The sequence below is a fragment of the Gracilinanus agilis genome, chromosome 2, assembly GCF_016433145.1.
Source record: "Gracilinanus agilis isolate LMUSP501 chromosome 2, AgileGrace, whole genome shotgun sequence".
Taxonomy (NCBI): domain Eukaryota; kingdom Metazoa; phylum Chordata; class Mammalia; order Didelphimorphia; family Didelphidae; genus Gracilinanus; species Gracilinanus agilis.
The window spans coordinates 202718267-202743413 of record NC_058131.1 but is presented as its reverse complement, the minus strand read 5'-3'; the positions used below and the strand labels follow the sequence as shown (position 1 = coordinate 202743413).

General features: G+C 36.1%; 1 protein-coding gene across 1 annotated transcript in view; it reads right to left on the bottom strand.

Annotated features, from left to right (window-relative positions):
- The window catches only part of DCDC2C (doublecortin domain containing 2C), a 133035-nt gene that overhangs the window by 15208 nt on the left and 92680 nt on the right, over positions 1-25147 (bottom strand). Inside the window, exon 9 of the mRNA XM_044659566.1 lies at positions 16877-16941. Within this exon, the coding sequence (XP_044515501.1) occupies positions 16877-16941 (65 nt within the window). The remainder of the gene's footprint in view (positions 1-16876; positions 16942-25147) is intronic.

Here is a 25147-nt window from a genome sequence, read left to right as displayed (position 1 = left end):
CACAGTGTTCTCCTGGGTCCTGCTCACTTCACTTTGCATCAGTTCGTGTAAATATTTCTGTGTTTTTCTAAAGTATTCCATTAGGAGCTCTTCAGTAGCAATTAGAAGTCAGGAATACCTGGATTCAAATTTGACCTCAGATACTTCCTGGCTCTGCGACCCCAGACAAATTGTTTCATCCCAATTGCCAAGCTCTTGCCACTCTTCTGTCTTAGAATTGATACTAAGGCAGAAGGTAAGTGTTCAAGAGAAAAAATAGTATTCCATTACAATTACATACTACAATTTTGTTCAGCCATTCCCTAATTGATGAACATCCTCTCAATTTCCAGTTCTTTGCCATCGCAAAAAGAAGTGCTATAAATATTTTTGTACAAAAAGGTCCTTTTCCATTGTTTTTTAGCTCTGTACTCTTAGATATTTTATTTTATGCATTTAAAAACACTATTCTAAGAAGGAATCCATAGACTCAAATTGATTGCCAAAGAAATCCATAGCATAAAAAAGGGTTAGAAACTGACTAAATTATATTAATACTTGGAATCTATGGATTTTCAAGATATATTAAGATCAAATTCTCTATATAAAGCAATTATTTTCAAAAAGTGCTGGCACATTTGCTTTTCAGCTAGTATTTCCCCCAAAGGAGTGAATTTTTATTTTAGTCCAGTATGTTTCATTAAATATAGAATTCAATTTAACTTGTATTTATTGTCTGTTATGTTTAAGGTGCTAGGAATACAATGTGTGGAAATACAAAAATAAAAAATTACAAAGTCTTTCATTCCCAAGTCCCTGTTTACAATTTTAAAAAAATCTCTATGGGAAATTTGTCTGGATAAAATCTATCAAAATGTTCTATTTCTGGTGTTCATAGGTCTCCTTTACATTTAGATTGGTTCTGCTAAAAAATATGGAGAGTAATCCAGTAAAGAATATAATGATCCCTAGAAGGACTTGAGTTGTTTTCAAAACATGGTATCTAGAGATAGTGTAAGAAGGACAAGAATAAATCCAAGACGAAACTAAGATTTCAGGTTTGAGCAACTTGGTGAATGATGATATTACTGACAAAGTCAGGGAAGTTGATAAGAGGAACTCATTTTGTGGTAAAGAGTTAAAAGATGATGAGTTCAGATTGGAACACAATGTATTTAGGTAAAGTTCTAATCCCACTTCTGACATTTAACTCCTTTGTGTCTTAAATCCTAGGACTAAATTTCTGAGAGGTAAATCTGTTCACATAGATCTTTATGTTTTACAACCCAGAGAGGATGCTCCCACACAGGGAAGTTTTCCTATGATTTCAAAGTAACAAATCTTTTAAATATTCCTGGCCTTACATCAAGATGGTATGAAACATGAGACTAGTGCTGGACAGGACTGAAGATATAAATCTTGGAGTCATTAACATAGAAGGGATGTCTGAAGTCTTGAGACTAGAAAAGTTCTCTGAAGGATAAAAAATAAAAGGCTGAGGAATAAGCCAGGGGAAATAGCCAAAACCAGGAAGATGAAAGAGTTAAAAGAGATCATGAAGAAAACCAAAGAGGATAGTATAGCATCATGCTAAAGGAGAAAAAAAAACATTCAGAAATGGGAGCAAGAATGATCAACAGTATCAAAGGTGGCAAGAATTCAAGAAGAATGAGGCTAAAAGAGAGGTCATTGGATTTGATAAAATGTCACATATCTAGTCCTTTGCCAAATCTCATTTCTATCTTTATCTCCCTTAGAAACACCATCCCTTCTCATCTCCACCTCTTCTCTTCCCTGGACTCCATTCAAGACTCAGCTCAAACTTCACCTTCTCCAAAAGGCTTTTTCTGGTCCCTTCTTACCACAGCTATGATTATGTTCCATTTACTCTGTATTTATCCTGTATGTATCCAGTTACTTTCAGGTTGTCCTCCCTTATATTATGTGAGCCTCTCAAGGAATAGAAATGCTTTTTTGCCTATTTTATGTTCCTAGCATAATAATAAATGCCTATTGATTGAGTCAGTTTCAGGAGAATGGTAAGTATTAAAAAAAATCCAGTAAGGAGTTAAGAGTGAATAGACAGAAAATGGAGGAAGAATATTCATCAATTTGGCAGCCTAAATACCCAGCACAGAGCATAGAACATAGTAGGTGACAAAAAATTTTGGAAGGAAGAAAGGAGGAGAAAGCAAAGAAAGGAGGGAAAGTGAAGACAAAAAATGGGGAATAAACTAGAATGAATGGAAGGATTAAGTAAATTTTTGTAGATTAAAAAAAGCTATATATTCTGAAAATCAGAAGATAGAACCCAGTTGAGAAGGGAGAGACTGAAAATACTGTCTAGCAGTGAGGTGAAGGAAAGAACCAACTCTCTTAGGAATCAGAAGCAGATGGGATCTAGGGTTGAAGGAGAGATAAGTTAAGAGAAGGAAAAGGATGGCCCTTCCTCTGAGACTAGGGAAAGGACCCAATTACTGGAAAAGGCAAAACCTAAGAGAAAGCAAGAAGTCACTCCCAAGAAATATCCTTGAAGTTATAGATGGCCTGAACAAAAGGAATCTGTCTAAATCTTCAGGATCTGATTTATATCACAAGATGCTGAAAGAAATGTCTGCAATCAATCAAAAGTTGCCATTAACTAGCCTTAAGAACTTCTAGTAGATGTGTGATATGACTGAAGTTTAGAAAAGAGTCATTTTTAAACCTATCTTTCAAAAAGAGGGGGAAAAGACATCCCTGGACATCAAGAGACATGTCACTTTTGAGTTCTAAAACTCAAAAAAAAAACCTGAAGGTGTAGTGCCCCAAAAAAGTAACAAATCTAACTAAAAATCTTTGAAAATTCACAAATTTGAGAATGAAAATCAATATTGTTGGTTTTGTTAAGGATAAATCAAGCCAGATTCATCTAATTTATTTCTCTGAGATAAAATGGTAGATTGATAGGAAAACAATACCTCTATCTTTCCTCTAAGAATTTTCTCGATTTGCTGCTCCTAAAATCAAGAAAATGAAGAAATTACAAGTTTAGGGAATACTTTTAAAAAATCTTAAGACTGAATTCTGAGGTCAAAATCTTTGCAACTGACTAGATTCATGAACTTAGACAAATAACAACCTATATGAGGCTTGGTTTCTCCATCTGTAAAACGAGAAGTCAGATTCTATCATTTCGAAGTCCTTATTTCAATTCAATGAATCTATCAATCATTCATATATTCAGTTTTACTATATACACTATTATCGATTAAATCACAGGTCCATTCTCTATTCTTTATGCTAATGTCTATCTGGTAAGGCAGTATGTGTATGTGTGTTTTTTTGTATACACTGTACTGTATATGCATGGTACAGTGCATCATATATGTGTCTAAAATATATTAATGAAATTGATACATTAATAAAATCAAAATGCAGGAAATTATGTTAAAATAGTATATGCATGTATATACAAGAACACATATGTGTATGTACACATATATATTATTGTAAAATATACAATAGATCTACAATATATGTACATTATAATAATATGTATATGCATGTATAATATATACATGTGTGTTTTAACATATTTTTCTATGTTTTTATTTTATTCATTTGAGGGAAGGAAAGAACTAGAATTATGATTTGATTAGTATAGGAAACCCCTACTACCAATGCATATTGACAACTGCTATACAAATTAATGTCATAGAAAGTTGCCTAGGACATTGAGACACTAGATAATTTTCTCAGAGACAGAGATGTGTCCAGAGGAAAGTCTTGAGCAAAGGTCTTCCTTATTCTGAGGCCAGTTGTCTATGTCTACCCAAGCCTCTCCAAGCTTGCTTGCTTTAAACAACAGATGCATTCCTGGGAAAAGTTGCCTATAAATCAAAAGGAGTCATTCTTTCATCAACCCAGTATATTCGAGGTCCTGCATTCTCATTTCTGATTTATCTTCATTTAGAAAAGTTTTCTAACAAGCAAGTGTCTGTCAAGTAGTTAATGATCTGAAATATAAACATTTAAATATATCAGGAAATCTTCTAAACCAAAGACCTTGGACAAAGTGTCATGTAGTATGAAAAATCACCTTCTCCTGTCCTTCCCTTCAAACATATCTACTTTAAAATTCTCAAACCTGATCTACGGCAAAGCCTTAACTGAGGAATTTTTACACCTGAGAAGCAAGCACCCCCCCAGGGGGACAAGCAGCACAAAATACCCCAAACTGAGGGAGGGAGAAAGAGAACCCAGGACACGAGGTAGCTAAGGAAAAAGTAGAAACCAGAGCAGGGTGAAAGGGGAGTTCACAGTAGCTCATTTCCTATCTTAACTAATTTGTCTTGTTAAATAGGTGCTATGTCTGTTTAGCATGTTTCCATTCTGGCAAGTATTCTCAGCACCCTCTAAATTCATTACTTTGGAACAATGCCCCAGACTCCCTGCCCTGGTTATGGCTATGAACTACAGGATTCCTTAACGCAAAACACAACTCTTGTTATCTGTCATATTAGAAAAATCTGTGTAAATGGCTAGACTATCCTGAAAAAGGAGTTGGAGATTACAAATCATCACTATTGCCTTTCTTTAATATTCTTTATTATATATCCAAATGTTTTCCTTGTTATATGTTCATATAAAGATACCTTATACACATACATATTATATGTCTACATATATATCTATGTCTTCATACATCCATGTGTGTTTCTTTAGAGAATAGATGTATGGATGTATAGATAATTTTATATATATTTATATATCTGTTTCTATAGTGAACACATATCTATATATACATACACACATGCATCATATACACATATGTGTAAGCACATAAGCATAGAGTATCCCAAAAGTCTTAGTGCAATTTTAAACTTTAATAGGGGTATGCATATGTGTGTATACATACATATAAATGTATATAAAACACTTGCACCTTGGAACATCCCCAAAAGCAGTGTCCAAAGAGTCCTTGCAAGTTGGGTGTCTTGTCTTTTTATTACCCAGGTTCTTAACTGCCCCAACTGCCCCCTCTCCTGGAGTTCTGGGAGGCAGTGTGGAATTCTGTGAGACAGCCTTAACCCTACTTAAGATCATGGATGTCACAACCTATTATATCTGAGAGGCAGGTTGGTGTAAGGGATGTAGATGGTCTTGAAGCCCAAAAATCTGAGTATGTATACATATCTATATATACTATTTTTTAAACAGAGTAAACTATGTGATTTGAGTCACCCAGCCTGTTCTGTTATCAAATTCAATAAGCCTGGATATTAGCTGCCATTCTAACATAACCCTATTCATCAGATCCAAATACACCGGTTATGATGAACCAGACAGACTTGATGAATGCAAGGATTCCCTGTGATGAGGCCTTCCTCTTGGAAGAATGAACTTTGGGCTAATTTCAGACACAAAATGCAACTAAAGCATAACTTAAAAGCATTTTCAGACCCATATCTCCCAGAAGAGCAAAAAAAAATCCTAATGTTAAAAAAAAATCTGTATTTGGGCTATGCCTACAATATGTTCATCAAATTTTAAGTGTGTTTTTGAGTGTCTATAAACAGGCAGCTCAGATTTCCTGCAGCCACTACTGCAGTTTGAAAAGGACAGTCTATTTTTCATTCCAGCTTAATAGACCAACAATGTGATCTGCTTCCATAGGACTACTTTTTTGCACAGACCTAGAGTTTTTCCCCCTTCAAATATCATGTAGACAAACCCTAATGATCAAAAAATGGGAAAATAAATGCCCTGACTGGGGCAGGATATTATATGGCTCCACGTTATAGAATCTCGGTACATTCAGAAGAGCGGAGAAAGACCCTCAGTCCCTACTTACCACAGTGCTGCTATTTCTCATCTTGGCTTTCTCGAGGGGGAAGACTGCCAAGTTCGCAGAAGATATGTGGAATGAAGAAAAAGGGCTCCTGAAAAATCTAATTTGTCAATTCTGAGTGCCTGTGGACCTTCAAGCCTCTTTCCAACTCATGTTTCTGATTTTCTTTTCCTCGAAACTACTCAGGGGAAGGAATTTTTTTTTCACCAAAATATGGCTGTCAATTTAGAGAAACCAAGTAATCAATTCACCTAAAATACTCTCCCAGAGTGGGATCCAGCCTGCTTATCCAAACTTCTCATAAGCTGCACAAGTAGCAAATTTGAAGGATTTATTTCTTTTCATCTCTTACTGAAAGTTCTATTTTAGGTTCCAGTGATGTGCCAGAAACCTGAAACCCAACTTGTTTGATCCCAACAACATATAATAGAACTTGATGCATATACACATGTGCATGTATACATGTCCATTGGATCTGGCCAGACCTCTGTAATCCTTGCTCTCCTTGTGATCAGTCTCCCAGGTGAGGAAATTCCCTCTACTAATGCAAAACAAAACTATCTCTGCAACTTACAGTCTTAGAAAGATAGTTAAGTGGCATAGTAGCTAACTAGACCTAGAACAAGGAAGACCTGAGTTCAAATCCCACATCAAACCTCTCCTAGCTGTGCAATTCTGGGCAAGTCATTTAACCTCTGCCTCATTTTCCCCACCTATAAAATGGAGGTAATACTAGTTCCTACTTCCTAGGGTTATTGTGAGGATCAAATGAGATAAAATTTGCAAAATTCTTCACAAACATTAAGGTGCTATATAAATTCTAACTATTATTATTGTTATTATTATTAGAAAGTTGCCCTGAACATTGATCATACAGCCAATAAGTATCAGAGGTAAGATTTAAATTCAAGTCTTTCAGGCTTCAAGGCCAATCAAGCTGCCTCTCTCTGTGTCTCTCTGTCTCTGTGTATGTGTGTATTTATATATATATATGTGTGTGTGTGTGTGTGTGTGTGTGTATAAATAATATTAAATTAAATTAAAATAAATATAAATTTTAAAATATATAAAGTAAAATATATTGATATATTATATATAAATACTTGCACATACATATAAATACATGTGCATGAAATATAATATATACAAATTTATATCCAAGGGTATATATACATATTTAAGTACAGATATATAGATATAGATAGGACTTATGATTTCATGGGTATAAAGTGCTCTCAGGATGGAAAGTCCTTCCACCCATGCTGATCTCTAACATTTGGCCTTGGAGCATTGCCCAAGGTAATGAAAAGGTGTCTAGGACGTCCATAACCTTATCAGAGGCAGAATTTGAACCCAAGCCCTTTCCATCACAAGACTGGCCCTCTGTCCAAGCTGCCCCTTCAAAGATCCAAATGACTGAAAGTGTTTGAAGTGGTACCATATTTTTAACTAGACCTCCAGTCTAAGACTTAGTCATAAGTCAGCCTTTATTTTCCTATGCATTAAAAAATGCATGGCCAACCTGCTGACCACAACCACCACCACCACCACTCCAGGGTCTGAGTCAGAGGAGAGCACTACATTTTCATCAGGCAGAACTACTAATAATGCAGATAGCCAAGGCATTTTGGGTTTAAAATCTGGTGAGCCAAAATATGGGTGATTCAGTGAAAATGGCTGCACATGAATACAAATCTGTCAGAAAGTGCAGGTGGCTTGGTGGGGTTAAGATTGTGAATTCAGCTACCCTCAAAGAGGATAGAATAGACCTAACTAGACTCGAGCATCTCCCATAAGTCAAAAAGTGGACACCAAGGACAATCATAATAACCTTTTTTCCAGTCCCATGTGCTCTTTTCTAGTTGCTCGGATATAACAAATTGGATATATAACATTCTAGAAAGATTTTAATGTACAAAAAACACCCTACCCCCCAGTCACCCTATAGGAATTTCTGAATATAAGTATATTTAATTTCCTTAAGATAGAACACTACTATCATCCTATATATGTTTGAACATAGGTCTAGATGTGGCACACAAAGTAACAGAAATTTATTGGTCTGGTTACAAGGAATTTATCAAGCCCATTTTATAGCTGAAAAAACTGAGATCCAGAAAACTAGGCAAATTCCCTAGAGTCACGTGGCATAGTAAGTGATAAAACAAGGACTGGAACCTAGATTACCTAGTGGACTTTGAAGTCTACTGTTTTTGTTTTGTTCTGTTCTGTTTAATATAAAAAGGAGTTCCACTGGTTTAAAAAATCAGGTTCAAATGCCAGCTCTTAAACTTTAGTCCTGGGTGGCCTTCAGCAAGTCATTTAACCTGAGCATATTTCTTCTTCTCAAAGATGGGAATAATACCTTCACTATCTACTTTATAGATAGGTAGGGAACTGTTGTAAGGGAACTGATTTAAAGTTCAGCTTGATGCTATAATTTGTTGATGATGTTGTTGTACTGCCCATTATGAATAATTTACATGTCTCATGAAATTTGCTACAATGGAACTCTTTCTTGTGCTACTAAAAGGCTTGCTCATGCCAATTCGATAATGCAACATCATTTAAATAGTTCAAATATCTTAGTGATGAATTTTGCACAGGCCTCTATATTATGTACCATTTTGAACTTTTAAGGGAAAAATTTTATGACTAATATATTTTATGAATAATTTACATAATATCCTAAGCCTGGATAATGGAATTCATGCCTTACTCTCCTGGTGACTTGTAATCTCTAAGAGTTTCATTACTTAATACTTAATTCACCGAGATACCACTTAGCATTATTGATGACTTACACTTAGCTTTTTGAGTCTTCTACCTTGATCAATATTGACCTTGCTTCCAAAGGAAGTCATAAAATACCTACTTGTAGTGACAGAATAGTATCAAGATAATAAAAAGAGAAAAATAGTAAAGATATTGTAAAGGCAATGAATTTTAAAAATCAATAGAGGGATCAATGTCACTATCAATTTTATCACAAAAATCCTAAGCCAGGGACAATACTTCATCACAAAGAACCCTGGTTTTATTGGCAGTTCTGGCAATGCTAATTAAATGGAAGCCCACTACTAACTGACTGATAAGGCATCCACGAAGAATAAATTGTTATAGGCTTTTGCATATATTTTAATTCACTAAGTTGATGTAACCAACTTTCCCATCAGTAGCTGCAACACTGGAAAATATTCATCCATTCAATCACCATTTTTTATTGAATGCCTACTCCATGAAGAGTGATGTGTTGGGCACCAGGAGAGATGCAAAGTTCACTAATGACCTTTTCCTAGGCATTATCCTTTTTGAATTCTCTATAACTTTTTAACCCCTTATCTTAACCTAACAATAGGATTGATAACTATAAGTTCCAAGACAGAAGAGCAGTAAGGGCTAGATAATGGGGGCGAAATGACTTGCCCAGAGTCACATAGTTAGAAAATGTCTGAGTCCAGATTTGAGCCTAGAACCCCCTGTTCTCCCGACCTGGCTCTCTATCTACTCAGCCACCTGGCTGCCCTCTCTGTAACATTTGACACTGTCAACAATCCCCTTCTGGACACTGATTTCTCTTGGTTCCACTCATTCATCTGGTGAACGATTCTGAAATTCCTTATGTAGATCATCATACTCTTCCCTGCCCATTAAATTTGGACAGCTCACAAGGCTTTATCCCGGACCCTCATTATCTTTTCTATATACCCCCTCTTCTCCTGTGGTAACCACACCTGCCCTCATGACCTCAATTATCATCTCCATATGGATGGCCAACAAACCTAGAATAGTAGCCTTAACCTCTCTCCTGAATTCTGGTACTTACTGATATCTTCTGGAAGGCATTTCAACTCAACATATCCAAAAGGTTGATCATCACATTCTCCCTCAAATCCATAATCCTTCCAGACACCTAGCTTCATAAACTTAAAATCATTCTTAACTCTCCCACAAACTTTCTATCTCATCAGTTACCAAGTTTCATCATATCTATGTTGGTACTATTTTCCTGAATCCCCTCCCTTATCCACAAAGTCTCTACCTTATTTAAGACTCTTATCACCTCTCATAAGGAATATCTAAGTGGCCTCCTTACCTCTATCAACTCTTCCTTTAATAATTCATCCTCCACACAGCAACCAAATTAATATTCCTAAAACATAGATCTGGCTATGTCACCCAACTAATAAAAACCATTCACTACTCCTTATTGCCCTCGATGAAATACAAAATTCTCAATCAAATTTCTATGGGCTGATACAAATTCCAACTGTCAGGAAAATCAAAACCTGATACATTTCTCTTGCTTAGAAAAAGCACCAAAGAATGATTTTATTTACAACAATGAAAAACTGGAAGTAAGGTACACATTAAGTATTTGTGGAACAATAATAACTTTTTTTGTATTTGCATAGTATTGTACATTTGTATATGTTGTATTTGTACAGTTTTAAGGATTATAAAACCGTTTACAAATAATATCATGTTTTAACCTCACCACAATCCTGGGAGAGAAATATTTTTATTATCTCTGTTTTATAGATGAGGAAACTGAACCTCAGAAAGTTTCAGTGAGTTAGGGTCAAAGTATATGAAGTGGGACTTTAACTCAAGTCTTCTTGACTCCAGGTTCAAAGTTCTATTTCTTGTGCCTCTCTCCACTGCCTGAATGTCTGAACAAATCAATGCAATAAAATGAAAAACGTAAGAGATAGAAAGACATTAAGAAACAATACGCAATAAGGAAGAACTAGAATTGCCTATTGTAAGCACAGAGTAGAAGAATAAAAAGTTTTCATGAATGCAATTATAAATGGAAAGAAAGCCAGAGGAGCAATAGATTGGGTTAATTTTTAAATATTTTGTATACTAAAATATAATTTTTTCTATTTGTAATGCTAAACTATATTTCATTACAAATAGTTCTTTGTATGAGTTCAAACTAGTTCCTTTTATTCATTTTTAAGTTCATAGTAAAACATTTTTGAATTAAGAAAAACAGCAGAATACATATTTTACTATTTCAAAGATCTGCGATTGATTTCATCAGTGTGAGAACTCTTTCCACATATGCTGATCATTACCCCTCTACAGTTTCCTAGATGGTCTTTGACAATAACTGTGGCCAAAATTTTTATTCTCGCATAGTCAAACAGGTTATAATCCTCTCTGCACTTACTAAGTCAGGTCAACATCCATTTATTAAGACCTACTATAGGCCAGGCACTTTGCAAAGCTGATCATCATACAACAAAAGCCCATCCACAAAATCTTTCCTTCTAGTTAGGGGCTGATGCCCACTGGTACTTCAAAAACCTTAGGTGACTGGCAGGGCATGATGAAACATTAGGAAAGAATCTTAGTCTAATAACATACATGGAAAATTTCCCAGAAATGACTCATAGTCTATGGATGAGGGAAATACATTACTGGTGATATAAAAAACACCATTATATTAAGGGATTCAGAAGCCAAAACCTCAAAATCATGCAGTATTCCACATACTAAAATCCTTGCTATTAAGCTCCATCTTTAGTTGTGTGGAGCATGAAGTGTGTGTGTGTATATGTGTGTGTGTGTGTGTGTGTGTGTGTGTGTGTGTGTGTGTGTGTGTGTGTTGGGGCAGGGGGAGAAAAGGAAGCTAAAGGTTTCCCAAAAGAGATGTGTCTATAGTACTGAGGAGAGGGCAAAAGGGACAAATGTAACTGGAATTTTTTTATGTCTTGGGCAATATTTACAAAACATACCAGAGACAAGGTGTAAGAAAAACACCCTCAAATAAAACTTTTAAGACAAATTCGGTTTGGGAGGGAACAGGAGAGGCAGGGATTCTGGAATATAGATGGGGCTAAGCTTGCCCTGGTGTAAGGTATTGGTAAGGAGGAATTAAGAGCCTTGATACTTTATCAAGGCCCCTCGATAGTTTAATTATTCTTTCTAATGGTATATTAAGCTAAGCTATTTCTATACACCTGAAGGAATTTAAGTGTGGTGAGCATCCCCTAAATCTGAATGTCCAAAGTTCAGTGCCACTGTCATCCTATCCTATTTGCAGTTCTGGTGAACTGTCAACGCTAGAAATATAGTTTGAGAAATAAGAAACTACAAAAACTCATATGAACTGTAATAGCAAATAAGCACCCTAAGAATATGTGAAGAAAGATCAAGGCCAAAGACTATTCCCATTCCCTGGAAGATTCTCCCTACTAAAAAGGAGAGCCACATGAGGAACTCTGGGTTCTTGTAAAGTACACCTGAACAGCTAAATAACCAACTCACCCCTCTCTTTATCTATTCACTCCTTTTCACAAAACGTATACTATCTATTCCAGTTTAGCTACCCAGAGTTACTTAGCCAAGAATTTCTCTAGATCAAGAAAATTTAAACCAGGAATTTGCCAACTCATGCTTGGTAGCTCAAAGTGTAGGAGAAGATATACAAGATTCACCACTTCAAGTATATCTTCCATTAGTTCTAGAGCAAATAACCTGGAACCTATATTCAAGAATGTGTCTCAATGCTTCATCACTAAAACATTCAAGGACCAAATCTGAATAGTGACCAGTGAGGAGGTACCATCAGAACAAGAAGCACATAGCTATGCACATAGACACAAAAATAACTTTACTCAAGGAATAAGGCTCACTAATTGACATGGATAATTATTTCCATTGCTTCAGAATCATCCTTTGTCATTCCTCAAAGGTCAAATCTTCATTTCTATCTCTGAATGGGATGGAATGGAAAGAACATTGGAATTGGGAATCAGGGGCTGGATTCCAATCCCAGCCATGCTATTTCCTACCCATGAAACCTTGGGTAAATAGTTAAATTTCTCTGGGCTTCAGCCTCCTTCTTTATAAAATTAAAGGGAAGTGGGTGGCCTAGAAGACCTCTATGGCCATGGTTAGATCTAAATCTATGATCCTATGATCCCAGTCGTTGTTGCCCCAATTTTATCTCCCCAGTCATCATTTCCTTAGGATACTTAGACCATTACTGTACACATAGAAGTTACTCAATAAATGTTTAGTGTTCAATTTCAAGGATGCAATTTTTTATTTTTTTGCCATAGTCTTATTCTTGTGTCTACGTATTTGATGTGTTTTGTCTTGATGTAAGTTTAATTATCTTTAATATCATCATAAAACTTGTAATAAGTAATTCTAAAAGGTAATGTAATGCTTCATACTTTCATGTTCAATGCAAATGTTAAAATCTTAAATTATGGGACTTTATTACCTAATAGTATGCACATGATTAAATCAGAATTATAATTGTTTTCTTAGGCTTTGGCAAGAACTTTTTGTAATTCAAATTTCATCCTTACCACTTTTTATACATGTCCTGTACTTTTTGCAATGTCTCTAGACACTTGGAAGTTAGAAATAATTTATATACAAGAATATTAACTATAATAGAAACAATTGAATATCCCAAAATATTCCTCGTGTTCTTTTGTTAGTGAATGTTCTAGCTGCTGAATGTGACAGTGTAAGTTTAAGTATAATACTTTAACTTTGGGATTCATCCTTCCAAGATTCATCTATTGTTTTATAATGGTGCAAAAAGGATAACATGTGAAAGCCCTTCATAATCAGAAAGTGTCATATAAATTTGTAATTATTACAATTATTTTCTTTCTTTACTTTCATCAGCTATAAAACAGAATTTTGCTTAATAACTGTCTAGGTCAGTCTTGTTCACAATAATCAGGTTAAATATTTGCTCTCAAGACTAAGAGAGAATGAACCTGCCCATAGACCAAAGGAGAACATCTAAAACATGAGGAGCCAGTAATAGTCTGGGCTCAGAAAGAGTTCAGTCTAATTTGCTTTGAAGGTCTCCTAAGGTTTTTTTCAATTGTTAGTGTTAACGGGATAGCTTTTGGGGTTTTTTTTTAGCTTACCTGAACATTAGCTCTGCTTTATAATTTTCAAGCCAATTCAATTGGATATAATCTACATTTTGAAATACATCAAAAAATAAATTTTAAAAGTTAGCATGGTTCATATTGATTCAAGGTGTTTATTCTATTTATGGAGCTAATTTGTAACCTCCATATGTCAAAGGACTGTAATAGTTTAAGATGCTACCCAGACGGGTAATGAAAGATTCATGACCAGCAAATCAACAAAGATTTCTTTAGCATGTGGCTATGGTATATAATACATGCACCAGGAATGAGCTCAAGGAAGCAGGAAGAGGAACAGAAATTAAAATATAGCATATATGTATATATTATAATAATCTTCCAGATTGGCTTATAGTTTAGTTGATCAAGAGGTGCTATCTTATATCTTATTTCTTTCTTTTTTTAATTTTTTTAATTCTTTTAAACCCTAATGTCTTTTATATATCCTTCTTTTGTTACAGGGCTAGGCAATGGGGGTTAAGTGACTTGCCCAGGGTCACACAGCTAGGAAGTGTCTGAGGCTAGATTCAAACCTAGGACCCCCTGTCTCTAGGCCTGGCTCTCAATCCACTGAGCCATCCAGCTGCCCCCTTATCTTGTTTTTTTTTTCAAAAGAAGAGCAACTTAATCAAAAATCCTGATTAAAAAATAGCTATTGTACCTATCATATACAACTTATCCATTTCCCCTAAAATTACTTCAGTTATTCAACAAGCATTTATTAAGAACCTAGTCTGTGCCAGACACTGTGCTAAATGCTAAGGATACAAAGAAATGGTGGCTGAGGGTAGGGGGAGTGTAGGACCAAATCCCTCTCCGAAGGAGCTCCTTGTTTAGTGGGAAAGAATAAGCAAAGGATGTACAAACAAGATAAAAAGAGGATAAATTAGAGATAATGAACAGAAGGAAGGCACTAGGACTAAAGATTTACTAAAAATAATTTAAATTATTCTCAGATCATTCAGAAGGCACTTCTAGATCTTATAGTATATTTCAGAATCATAATTATGAACATCAATTTTCCTGCAGCTGGTGAGCTCCTTCAGGCCAGGACCTATGTCTTTCTCATCTTTGTATCCCCAGTAGCAACCTACTGCAATGTTTTTGTGGTTTTGGTTTTGTTTTGAGAATATGCTCAATACATAGTTGTTGGATTGAATAGAATCTAAAATGAGGATTCACTATTTAAGACAGAGTTCTGGTAGAGGATGCCAGATAATCGGAAAGTTTACACCATTTTAACACTCAAAGATATCATGTTTCCTTAAGTAGATACAATTACTAATCATTAGAACAAAACCAAGTAACTACTGGAAATGCCTAAATATGTCACTTTTCAAATTTAGGGAAGGGAGATTTTTATTTGTCTTGGTTTATTTGTTTTTCAACTAGACCTGTGATTTTGTCAATGTGGAAACTCACCACCAATTCAGATTATCCACTCATAAGCTGGAAGAGATATCTAGGAAACAAGGTTGAATAACTTTCCCCAACATGGGACTTGAAACCAGATCTTTCTAAGTCAAAACCAGACCCCTATGCACAAAATCAAGCCTTTCATTATATGAAATAAATGTCTATGTAACAATATTCATAAATTGTATTTGTATAGCATACAGAATTCTAAAAATCACCTTCATATTAGTTATCTTATTTAATTCCCACAATAATCCTGTAAACTAACCAGTGCCAATATTATCTTAATTTTCTAGAAGAGGAAACTTAACCATAAAAAGATTAAAAATTACTTTCTCAAGGACACTGAGCAAGTTTGTAAAAGGCCAAACTAGGCACTAGTCTTCTCTTGTATCACAAGTCAGTTCTTTCTATTACCTCAACCTCACTAAACATTTATATAATAAAAAATAAGCCACAGAACACTACTATATTTTAGTTCTGTGACAATAACCAAAAAATGTCTACAAAAAAAAATCATAGTTATTCCAACTGTTTGAGTATGACTAGAACCATCTGAAATACTGTCTAGGGCTGGAGAGAAAAGGGCAAAGTATAGGGGGAAGACAATTATCATCATCACTTAACCAATAAATGTCACTGCCTAAGTTTCATCAGCATCAAAGTTTCCTGCAAAGCTGTTCAAAGCATCATTACAAAAATGGAAGTCTTACAGTTTTTTTTTTCCTTTTATCTACTGCTACAGAACATAGGGACCTAGTTGCAGCCATCATCTTCCCCCAAGGGTACCATAATCCCTGTGAGATACATGGCTGTCTATTTCCCAAAGCTTAGTCCATTCAAATGTCCTTAGCATGATGGGGAGTTCTGGAGCCCAGGTTTTACTACTACCCTAAACATGGATACCACAATGATGGAGGCTCCATCATTGGGGCAGTTATTCCATGAGGTGCTGACCTTGGCATAATTTGTTTGTGATGGTTCTTTAATCCAAGACAATTTCTACTTTTCTGGTTTTCATACTCCTTCAGAGTGAAATGGCCCACTCATTTAAAATCCTTTAGCACATTATATTTCCTTCAAATTCAATGCTAATACAAGAGAAAGCAGATTGTCTTATTTAGGGCGAGAGTATGGAAGATTATACACATATCTGTCCCTAACTATTGTCAGTCACCAAAAAAGCAACAACAATATAATTGTAATGATAATACTCTTTTTGTTCTGTTACAAAACATCTTCCTCCAATGATACCATAATGCTTTTAATATATAATTCTTTCTGATGTGAATATTAAATATTATTATTATCATTTTCATCATCATGCTTTTCAGGCCTTGGGATTTCATTGACAGAGGAAACTGCCAATAAAGAAACTCCCTCTACCAATGCAGAACTTCAACTGTTCTGCAATTTTCAGAACTTTTCATCTTATACAATTACTAGCAGTTAAGTGATTTGGCCAAGGTTACAACATGGTCACCTATATGTAACAAAAGTATTACTTGAACTTAGATTTTCCTAATTCTAAAGCCATATCCTTATCTGCCACCATCTACTGTGATATAGTTATGATCACAAAAACAATGAGAAAAATACTAGTAATAATAACATTGGCTTAAACTCATGCTTTAATGTCACAAAAAGCTTTTGTAGACATTATTCCATATGACTGTCCTATTGTATATATTTTAGAAGCCCAAAAACCCCTCTTGATATAGGAGAAACAAACCTACAGAATGTGTTGATACAAACCTTTCTTTCAATATCTTCATATAATCTTTCTTCTTCTGCTTCCTGTCACAGAAAAAAAAAGAAGTAGCCATCAACTATCTAGCAAGATATATATTGGGAAGAGGGCAAAAGATTTTATTCCCCGCCCATTTCTCTTCCCTTTCTGTTTCCCCCTTCTGGGCTCATAGACCATGTACTCTGTTTTTAAAGATATTGTTAATCCTGCCCTTGCTGTCTGAACTCTTAGAATATTTTGTTCATTGTTCATCCATTATGGCAAATACCCTTCCCTGCCTTTTATATTCCTTATTACTACTTAAACATATATTATTTTGAGAACTCTTTAGTATACACATTTTTTTCCTGTATTGCAATCTTATAGTGATTCTCAACCCTAGAATCAAGAAGAATTTTAGGGAAGAGAAGTGGTGAAACTCCAGATATCTCCACATTCTTCAATAGATGTTGTAAAATTCCCAAAATAAAATGAAGTTTAAGCACCATTTAGATGTGTGTGTGTGTGTCTTTTTGGACCTGGAGAGGGAGATGTTCCCCTGTGTCAGGTTCTATGCAGGATCCAAAAGATGAAAATCAATACAATTTACAACCTCAAGGAGTTTACTCTCTAATAGAGAGGATACAGATGCACAAATAGGATTGTACAAGAGAAAATGGGATGTCCCAGAAGAGGAGTAAAAATCAAGTGAACTCAAAGGAAGGATGGACCACATCTATTTGAGGAAGTTCAGGGAAGGCTTCACAGCAAAGGTAAAGCTTGAACTGGAGCTTAAAAGAATGGGTAGAATGCTTTCTCCTGATACTGTGAACAAATCCAGCACATTCAAGCTGTCCATCTGACAACCCTCTCTTGAACAAAGATTCATGGAGTTTGGGGAGAGGAACAGTACTATAGGAACTATTATAGGCTCTACAGCTGGAAAGCATCATAATTTCATAAATTTAGGGAAAGAAAGCATCTTCAAGATCTTCTAGTCCAACCCCCTCATTTTACAAATGAAGAAACTGAAATCCAAAAGAAAGAATTTTCCCAAGGTCACATCATGATTTAGTTCTGGGTTCTCTTATTCCAATCCAAGTGCTCTTTTTCGATTACATCCCAGCACCTCAGGGAAAGAGTTTGTCTTGGGGGGAAATACACGGAACCAGGAAAGCAAGGAGTACGTTTCAGCCATTCAGATTGAGTAGAGCATAAAGAATTCACAGGGTATTAGTTTCAAACATATCCAAAACCAACAACTCTCCACTGAACTTCTCTACTTCAATCAAGTCTTCCAGGTTGGTAACTTTAACACTTCCCTTAACTCCTCATTCTTATTTATACCACCTATCCAATCAGTTGCCAAATCTTGTCCTTTTGACCTCTATAACTTCTCTTACATCAAACTCCATCTTCTCTAATGACAGTCACTATCTTCATCATCATCACCTCCTGCCTTTACTATTACCATGACTACTAATAATCTCCTAACGAAAATCCTCTTCCCTCTCCTCCATCAATACTCCAAAATGCTCCCAAAGTGACTATCCTTCAGTTGTAGATCTTACCATGCCATTCTCTTCCTGGAGGCAAGTCACAATCTCTCTAGGCTTGTTTCCTCAATTTTAAAATGAAGAGTTAAACTTGGTGACCACTAGGGTCCTTTTCAACTCTAAATTTATAATTCTATTGTAACCAGGGGCTCAGATGATATTGCATAAGATTTTCCTCATTGTTGGAGTCTGATTAACTCAATAGAGTCAATTAGCTGTGTGATGGGTGAAGTTAATGAGAGCTTGGAAAGAGAACTCTTGACCAGCTTCTTTACAAGTAATCTTCCCAGAATCATTCACCCAGTCTATCTGTCTCTCTATCTGTCTCTATCACTGTTTCGTTCTGTCTCTCTCATCTTGAAGTAAAAATGTGCTGCTTGCTTGTTTGATTGCTATTCCAATTTCACAAATATCTACCTTTTCTTACATTCTGCACAGTTAAGCAAATCTGAACACAAAGAATTAGAGGCTAACTAATCTCATCTCCTTTCCTTCCCCCAATTTGTTTCAAGCATTCAATTAAATTAAAATTGTGTGTGGTAAATGCAATTAGAAGTGAGTAAAAAGAAAAAAATACAAATGTTTTCATTTTTATTACCTCACAGTAGGGTTGTTCAAATCAGTTAATTAATGAATGCTGATAACAATGAATTCAGAAGATGAAAAAAAAGTATTCCTCAAGGCCAAAGCACCATCAGAAGTTGTCAGGACAGGGTAATTAGCTCATGAAGGCATTCTTAAGGTGGAAAGGCATGATATGAAAACTAAGAGCTAAAAGCTTGCTTTTCCAAAAATTATTGCACTTCACCTGTGTCACAAACAAACAGAGTAGCAAAAAAAAGTCCACTTGCTCCCAAGTTCTGCTTTTTCTGTTCACAACCTGGATTCCCATTTCTATAGGCCCTTTGTTCGGCACATCTTGAAATATTTTCAAAGTATGACTGAACTGAAACATATGGCTGATTCATTAGGAACATGATAAATGAAATAAATAGAAATAGCCACCATGATGCAACTCTACATAGTAGTTATCATTCTATATCCATTGTATAAGTAAGTTGGTGAGTTAAGCAACTTGCTCAGTCACATAAATCAATTCAATAAATACATAAGTACTTGCCACTTGCAGGATGACAGCATTTCCTTTTATGTCTTGGTAACTGCAGAGCCCAGTATATTGTCACACACATCCTCAAACACTCAAATAAATATATGATCTCATCAGTTTGGATGCTTGCTTCAACAATGGACATAGGAAGCCTTATCCTCCTATGTCTATATATACCCATAGTTCATTAAAAATGGTCCACCATTGCACTGGAGGACATTCTCCTTTAATCCCAACATTATGAAGATACCAATAAGACACTCAGCCTGTACACATTTCATTTCTTTAGCCAGAAATCCAGCTCCTCTTCTCTTCTTATCACACATTTTCTGTTGTCATCTCTTACTCCTACTCTTCTTCAAAGTTCCTTATTGGTTATATGTTTCTCCTACCCACCCATATACCTTTCCTTCATCTTCTATACAATTCATTTTCAAATCTTGAGAAACAGTTGTATTCCAAGGCTTGAAGTTATACAACACAACTTATAGAATTATTGGCATTGAAAAGATGAGTCTTTGTTTCTTGAATGTAGTTTCCTTAAGGCAATCTGCTCACTGGCTCTTCTCTTGCTATTTATTATGGACCCAACTCATCATCTATTTGCACTATCCAAAAATAGATAGATAGATAGATAGATAGATAGATAGATAGATAGATAGATAGATAGATAGATAGATAGATAGATAGATAGATAGGATAGATAGAGTTAGCTAAGTCCTATCAGTTTCCCATCCAACTTCATGCCATCATCTGGGTAATATATGTTCTTCATCTGCTTAGTCAATTCCTCTGTAGATGGCCAGGCAAAACTCTTTTTAGGCATTACATATCTCTCCCAGGAGACTCTATGGTCTGCTACCACTAGGACACTGTCATCTGCATCTCAAGGACCTAACCATTCATGGTGGTGAGCTAGATTATACTTCTTCCTGTTGATCTGATATCTTCTCCAATTAATTTTATAGATGAGGAAACTGAGGTAAATAGGACTAAATGACTTGCCAAGAATCCCACAGCTAGTATCAGAGGCCAGATTTGAACTCAGGAAGATGAGTCTTCCTTACTATAGGTCTGGAGGACACTCTCTCCACCATGCCACCTAGCTAAAGAATGGCTTAGATTCATGTATAAATAAGTCTCATAAAGACTCCTATAAGGCATCTTGCAGACAGGTTTATTGAATTGAACGGCTAGGCATTGTGGGAATATAACAAAAAAAAATAGACAAGATTCCTGCTTTCCATTAATTCAGTCAGTCAAAAAAAATCTTTATTGAAAATTCAGTGTTTTTAGAATAGCATGCAAAACAATGAGAGATCTGTGCCTGCTCTCATGGATCTTACTGGAATCATCGTCCTTATTAATAAAATTAAGCACAAAGATTAGGTAACTGCAATACAAAATATTGTGCAAGAAGTGCTTTGCGACGGTTATTACCACTAGGAGGTATGGTTCAGAGCCAGCTTTATGGAGAAGGTAGTCTGGAGTTGGCTTTAAAGGAGAGGTAGATGTGCAACAGGCAAAATAGAGAGCCAGGAGCTACTCTAGGCGTCGGGATAACAAGAACAAGGTCAAAAAGCTGGAGTTTGTCTTTAGGGTTTGTCTTTATCAAAGAGTTCGATGTGGCTAGAGTACACAGTGTGTGAAATGGAATGGCATAAGACTATATAATGTTATAAGGGCATGCCCTATTTGTGGAGAAGCTCGAATTTCAGGCACAAGAGTCTGAACTGTTTGTTTAACAACAGGAAGCCGCTCAAGACCTTTGAGAAGAACAGGGCCAGACTCTGGTTTTGCTATAAAGGATGGAGTGAAAGAGGAAGAAAGTAAAGGTGGGAAGACCTAAGAGGAGACCATTGAAATGGCAAATTTTAATAAGGATTGATGCTAGGGTGATGGAGCAGTTAGGTGACACAATGGAAAGAGTACTGGGCTTGGAACCAGAGAGATCTCAGCTCATATCTTACCTCAGATATTTACTACCTATTTGACACTGGTCAAGTTATTTACCCATTTGTCTCAGTTTCCTCATCTGTAAAATGAGCTGGATTAGGAAACAAAAAACCATTCTACTACCTTTGCCAAGAAAACCCCAAATAGGGTCACAAAGAGTCAGACACAACTGAACAAAGAGTCAGGCACAACTGAAAAATAATAGGCAGCTATGGCTCAGTGATTAAGTGCATTTGACCCAGAGTCAAGAAGATCCAAGTTCAAATCCAGCCTTAGCCACTTCCTACCTAGGTGGATCCTGGGCAAGTCTCTTAACCTCTTAGTGCTTGACAAAAGGATCCCACTAGAAAAGTAAATGACAAACCACTCCAGTATACTTGCCACCAAAAAAAAATACCAAAGATAGTCATGGTCCACGGGGTCATGAAGAACCCAAAACAAAGGACTGACTCAACAACAATGACAAGAAAATGATGATGCAGACCAAAAGGAGGTGATTCATGTCAGAAATGCTGTAAGAATGGAATCACCATGAAATAACAACTGATTAGATATGAAAGGTTAGGGGAAATTTAAGACTCAAATAACTCCAAGATTTCAAAAGCAATCATATTAGAATATCTGGTATCATTGACAAAGACAGTAGAGTCAGGAAAAAAGTTTATAGGGAAAGATTATAAACTTTGTTATAGATGGACATATTAAATTTTAGATATACTTCTGATATCCAAGTGTAGGCAGATGGAAAGATGGACCAGCTAGGTTAGGCAGTGGATAGAATGCCTGGCCTGGAATCAGAAGACCTGAATTCAAATTTTCAGATACTAGTAACTATGGGACCCTGGGCAAGCAACTTAACCCCCTATTTGCTTCAGTTTCCTCTTCTGTGAAATAAAGATAATAATAGCAACTACCTCTCCCAGAGTGTTTTGTAAAGTGCTTAGCACAATACCTGGCAACATAAGTGCTACATAAATGTTAGCTATTATTATTATCATCATCATCATCATCATAGGCTTATTCTAGATTTAGAATTAGAAGGGATATTCAAGCTGATTTAAAGCAGCCCCTTCATTGAAGAGGTAAAGAAACTAAGACCCAGAAGGTCTAAGTGATTTTTCCCAAGATCCCACATATATTAAATGGCACAGGCAAAGTTTGAACCTAGTTCCTCTGATTCTAAATTTTGTGCTCTTTTCACAATACCACATTGCTACCATAATACAGATCTAAATCTTGTAAGAGCTCGGAAGTAGAAATACAGATTTGGGAGTAGCTTGCATAGCAGTGAATGGTAATGAATGAGAAAGTGAAGGGAAAGAATATAAAGAAAATAAAAGAAGCTGGAAGATAAGAGTCTAGGAGACATTCACCTAAAGAACTCAGAAAGAAGGTTAATAGGCAGAAAAAAAAAGATGTAAAGAAAAGGAAGAGATCAGAGAACCAGAGAAGTAGCAATGCAGACTAAAAGAATAAGCATCCCATAGGAAGAGTAACTCCACCAAGGACGGTCCCAAGCCCGGCTGAAAAAGGAAGAGGGTTGGGCGCGAGGCTAGCAACCTCACCCCATAAAAATTTCACTTGCTATAGAAACTGGAACCTCATTAAACCAACAAAACCAACGATCGCCTAATCTGGAAGATTGCTCTCCAACAGAGTCCACGACGCGTGCTGGCAAAAGCCAACAAACTCCAGGCCTACGTCAAATCTTGAACACCAGATGGCCTGAAAAGATCTCCAATACCAGACTCTGGGAAAGAACAATTCAGTATCCCATCAGTCAGGACGCTATGAAAAAAAATATGGAACCCACCAGGGAGGAGAAAAGTCGGAAGGCCAAAACAGACCTGGCAAAGATATGCCCAGTTGGTGGAAGTTGCCCAGAACAGAGTCCGTTGGCATGACATGCCCAGTTGGAGGAAGTTGCCCAGAACAGAGTCCGTTGGCGAGAGATGCCCAGTTGGGGGAAGTTGCCCAGAACAGAGTCCGTTGGCGTGAGATGGTTGAGGCCCTATGCTCCTCTGGGAGTCAATAGGAATAATAATAAATAATAATAATAATAGGAAGAGTAGTCTACTATGTTAAATGTTTGAGTATCCAAGTGCCTTGAGGATGGAGTTGGGGGAAAAAAAGGAAAAAGGCCATTGGTTCACTGATCTAGTCATTAGCAACCTTTAGAAGAGCAGAATTTGGTGCAGTTATGAGAGTTGAAACCTCAATTGCATTAGACTGAGAAAAGTGATGAGAGGCAATGGATGCAAATGATTTTTAAAAGATATTCAATACTGAAAGATTATGTAAAAGATGACATATCAGAGGGACTGTGGAATGGAGAAGAAGCCTGTGGAGAAGGAGGAAGTAAAAGCTCATGTTTAAGTGGAATTGATTGATGGAACCAAATCTTGGAGGAGGAAGCAGGAAATGAGATCAAGAAGCCTGGAAAAGTGATTAATTCTTCATAAGAAATTTGGGTGCCTCTCTTTTCTCTAACTAGAGGGAAGAAGAAAAAGACTGGGTACTCATCCTGAGAAGTTTTAAGTGGTATAGGAAGGAAGTTAAGTTAATTTCTTCTAGATGGCTTGTTTTCTCAAGTAAATAAGAAGCTAAACCCCCTGCTATTAAGTGTAGGGATATACCTGAGAATTTGTGGACAGAGGAAAAGGCTTTGCAAAGTTCTTAAAAATAATGAAATAGGGAATTAATAAAAGTAGAACAGGATGGTAAAGAAGTGGTTGAGGAACTAGCTGAAGTTATGCATTGAAAATTTGTGGTGGACAAAATAATCTCATTTTCATTATTTTCTCCAAAATATTTGGCAAACCAGTGGTAAGAATGGAGAAATTAATTGCTAGGGATGATTACCCTGGGAACAAACATTCATATAGCTCAGGCTATGACTTCCCAGCCAAAAGTATTATCACTTATACTCCACCAGAACCTTGAACTCTGCACATCAGCTATTCCTGGGACTCCAGACTCTGATAAATGAGCCTTCTTTCTGCCAAAACCCAATAAGAAACCAACCCTGACAATATCAGAAATAAAATAAGAGAAAATAACACCGAGGAAGAAGAAAAGAATTCTATATTAACTCAGTATCTATTTAAATAAAACTATGTTTCACTAAGAGCAAGTCTTCTCAGAAGGAAGCAATTCAGTCTCGTCATTTCAAAGAATGTCACAGGAATCTTGTCAGTGCCACACTGATGAGACAAAAATGCCTGGATTGGCAATACGACTTCAAAAGACACAGACACATCAAACAAAACCATAAAGTATATGGTGAAGTAGAAGTCTTTACACTTGCTTCTGCTGCCACCTAGAGAGCAATCTCAATCCAGACAGACAGTCCTATGTAACCACAAAACTAAATATAGGATTTAGAGCTAGAAAGAACAAGATCATCTTGTTAAAATGCTTTATTTTAAAAAGAGGGAAATTTCAGCTGAGAGTGGGGAAATGATTTATCCAAGGTCACAGAAGTAATAAGTAGCAGAATTCGTGTTTGGTCCCCAGTCTCCTAATACCAAAGCTGATACTACTTCAGTACACCACATCATATCTATGCTAGACCTCTACATCTTCTGCTATAGTTCATTTATTTTGACTAAACAGAATTCAGATGAGGGAGATATATATAAAGATATATATATA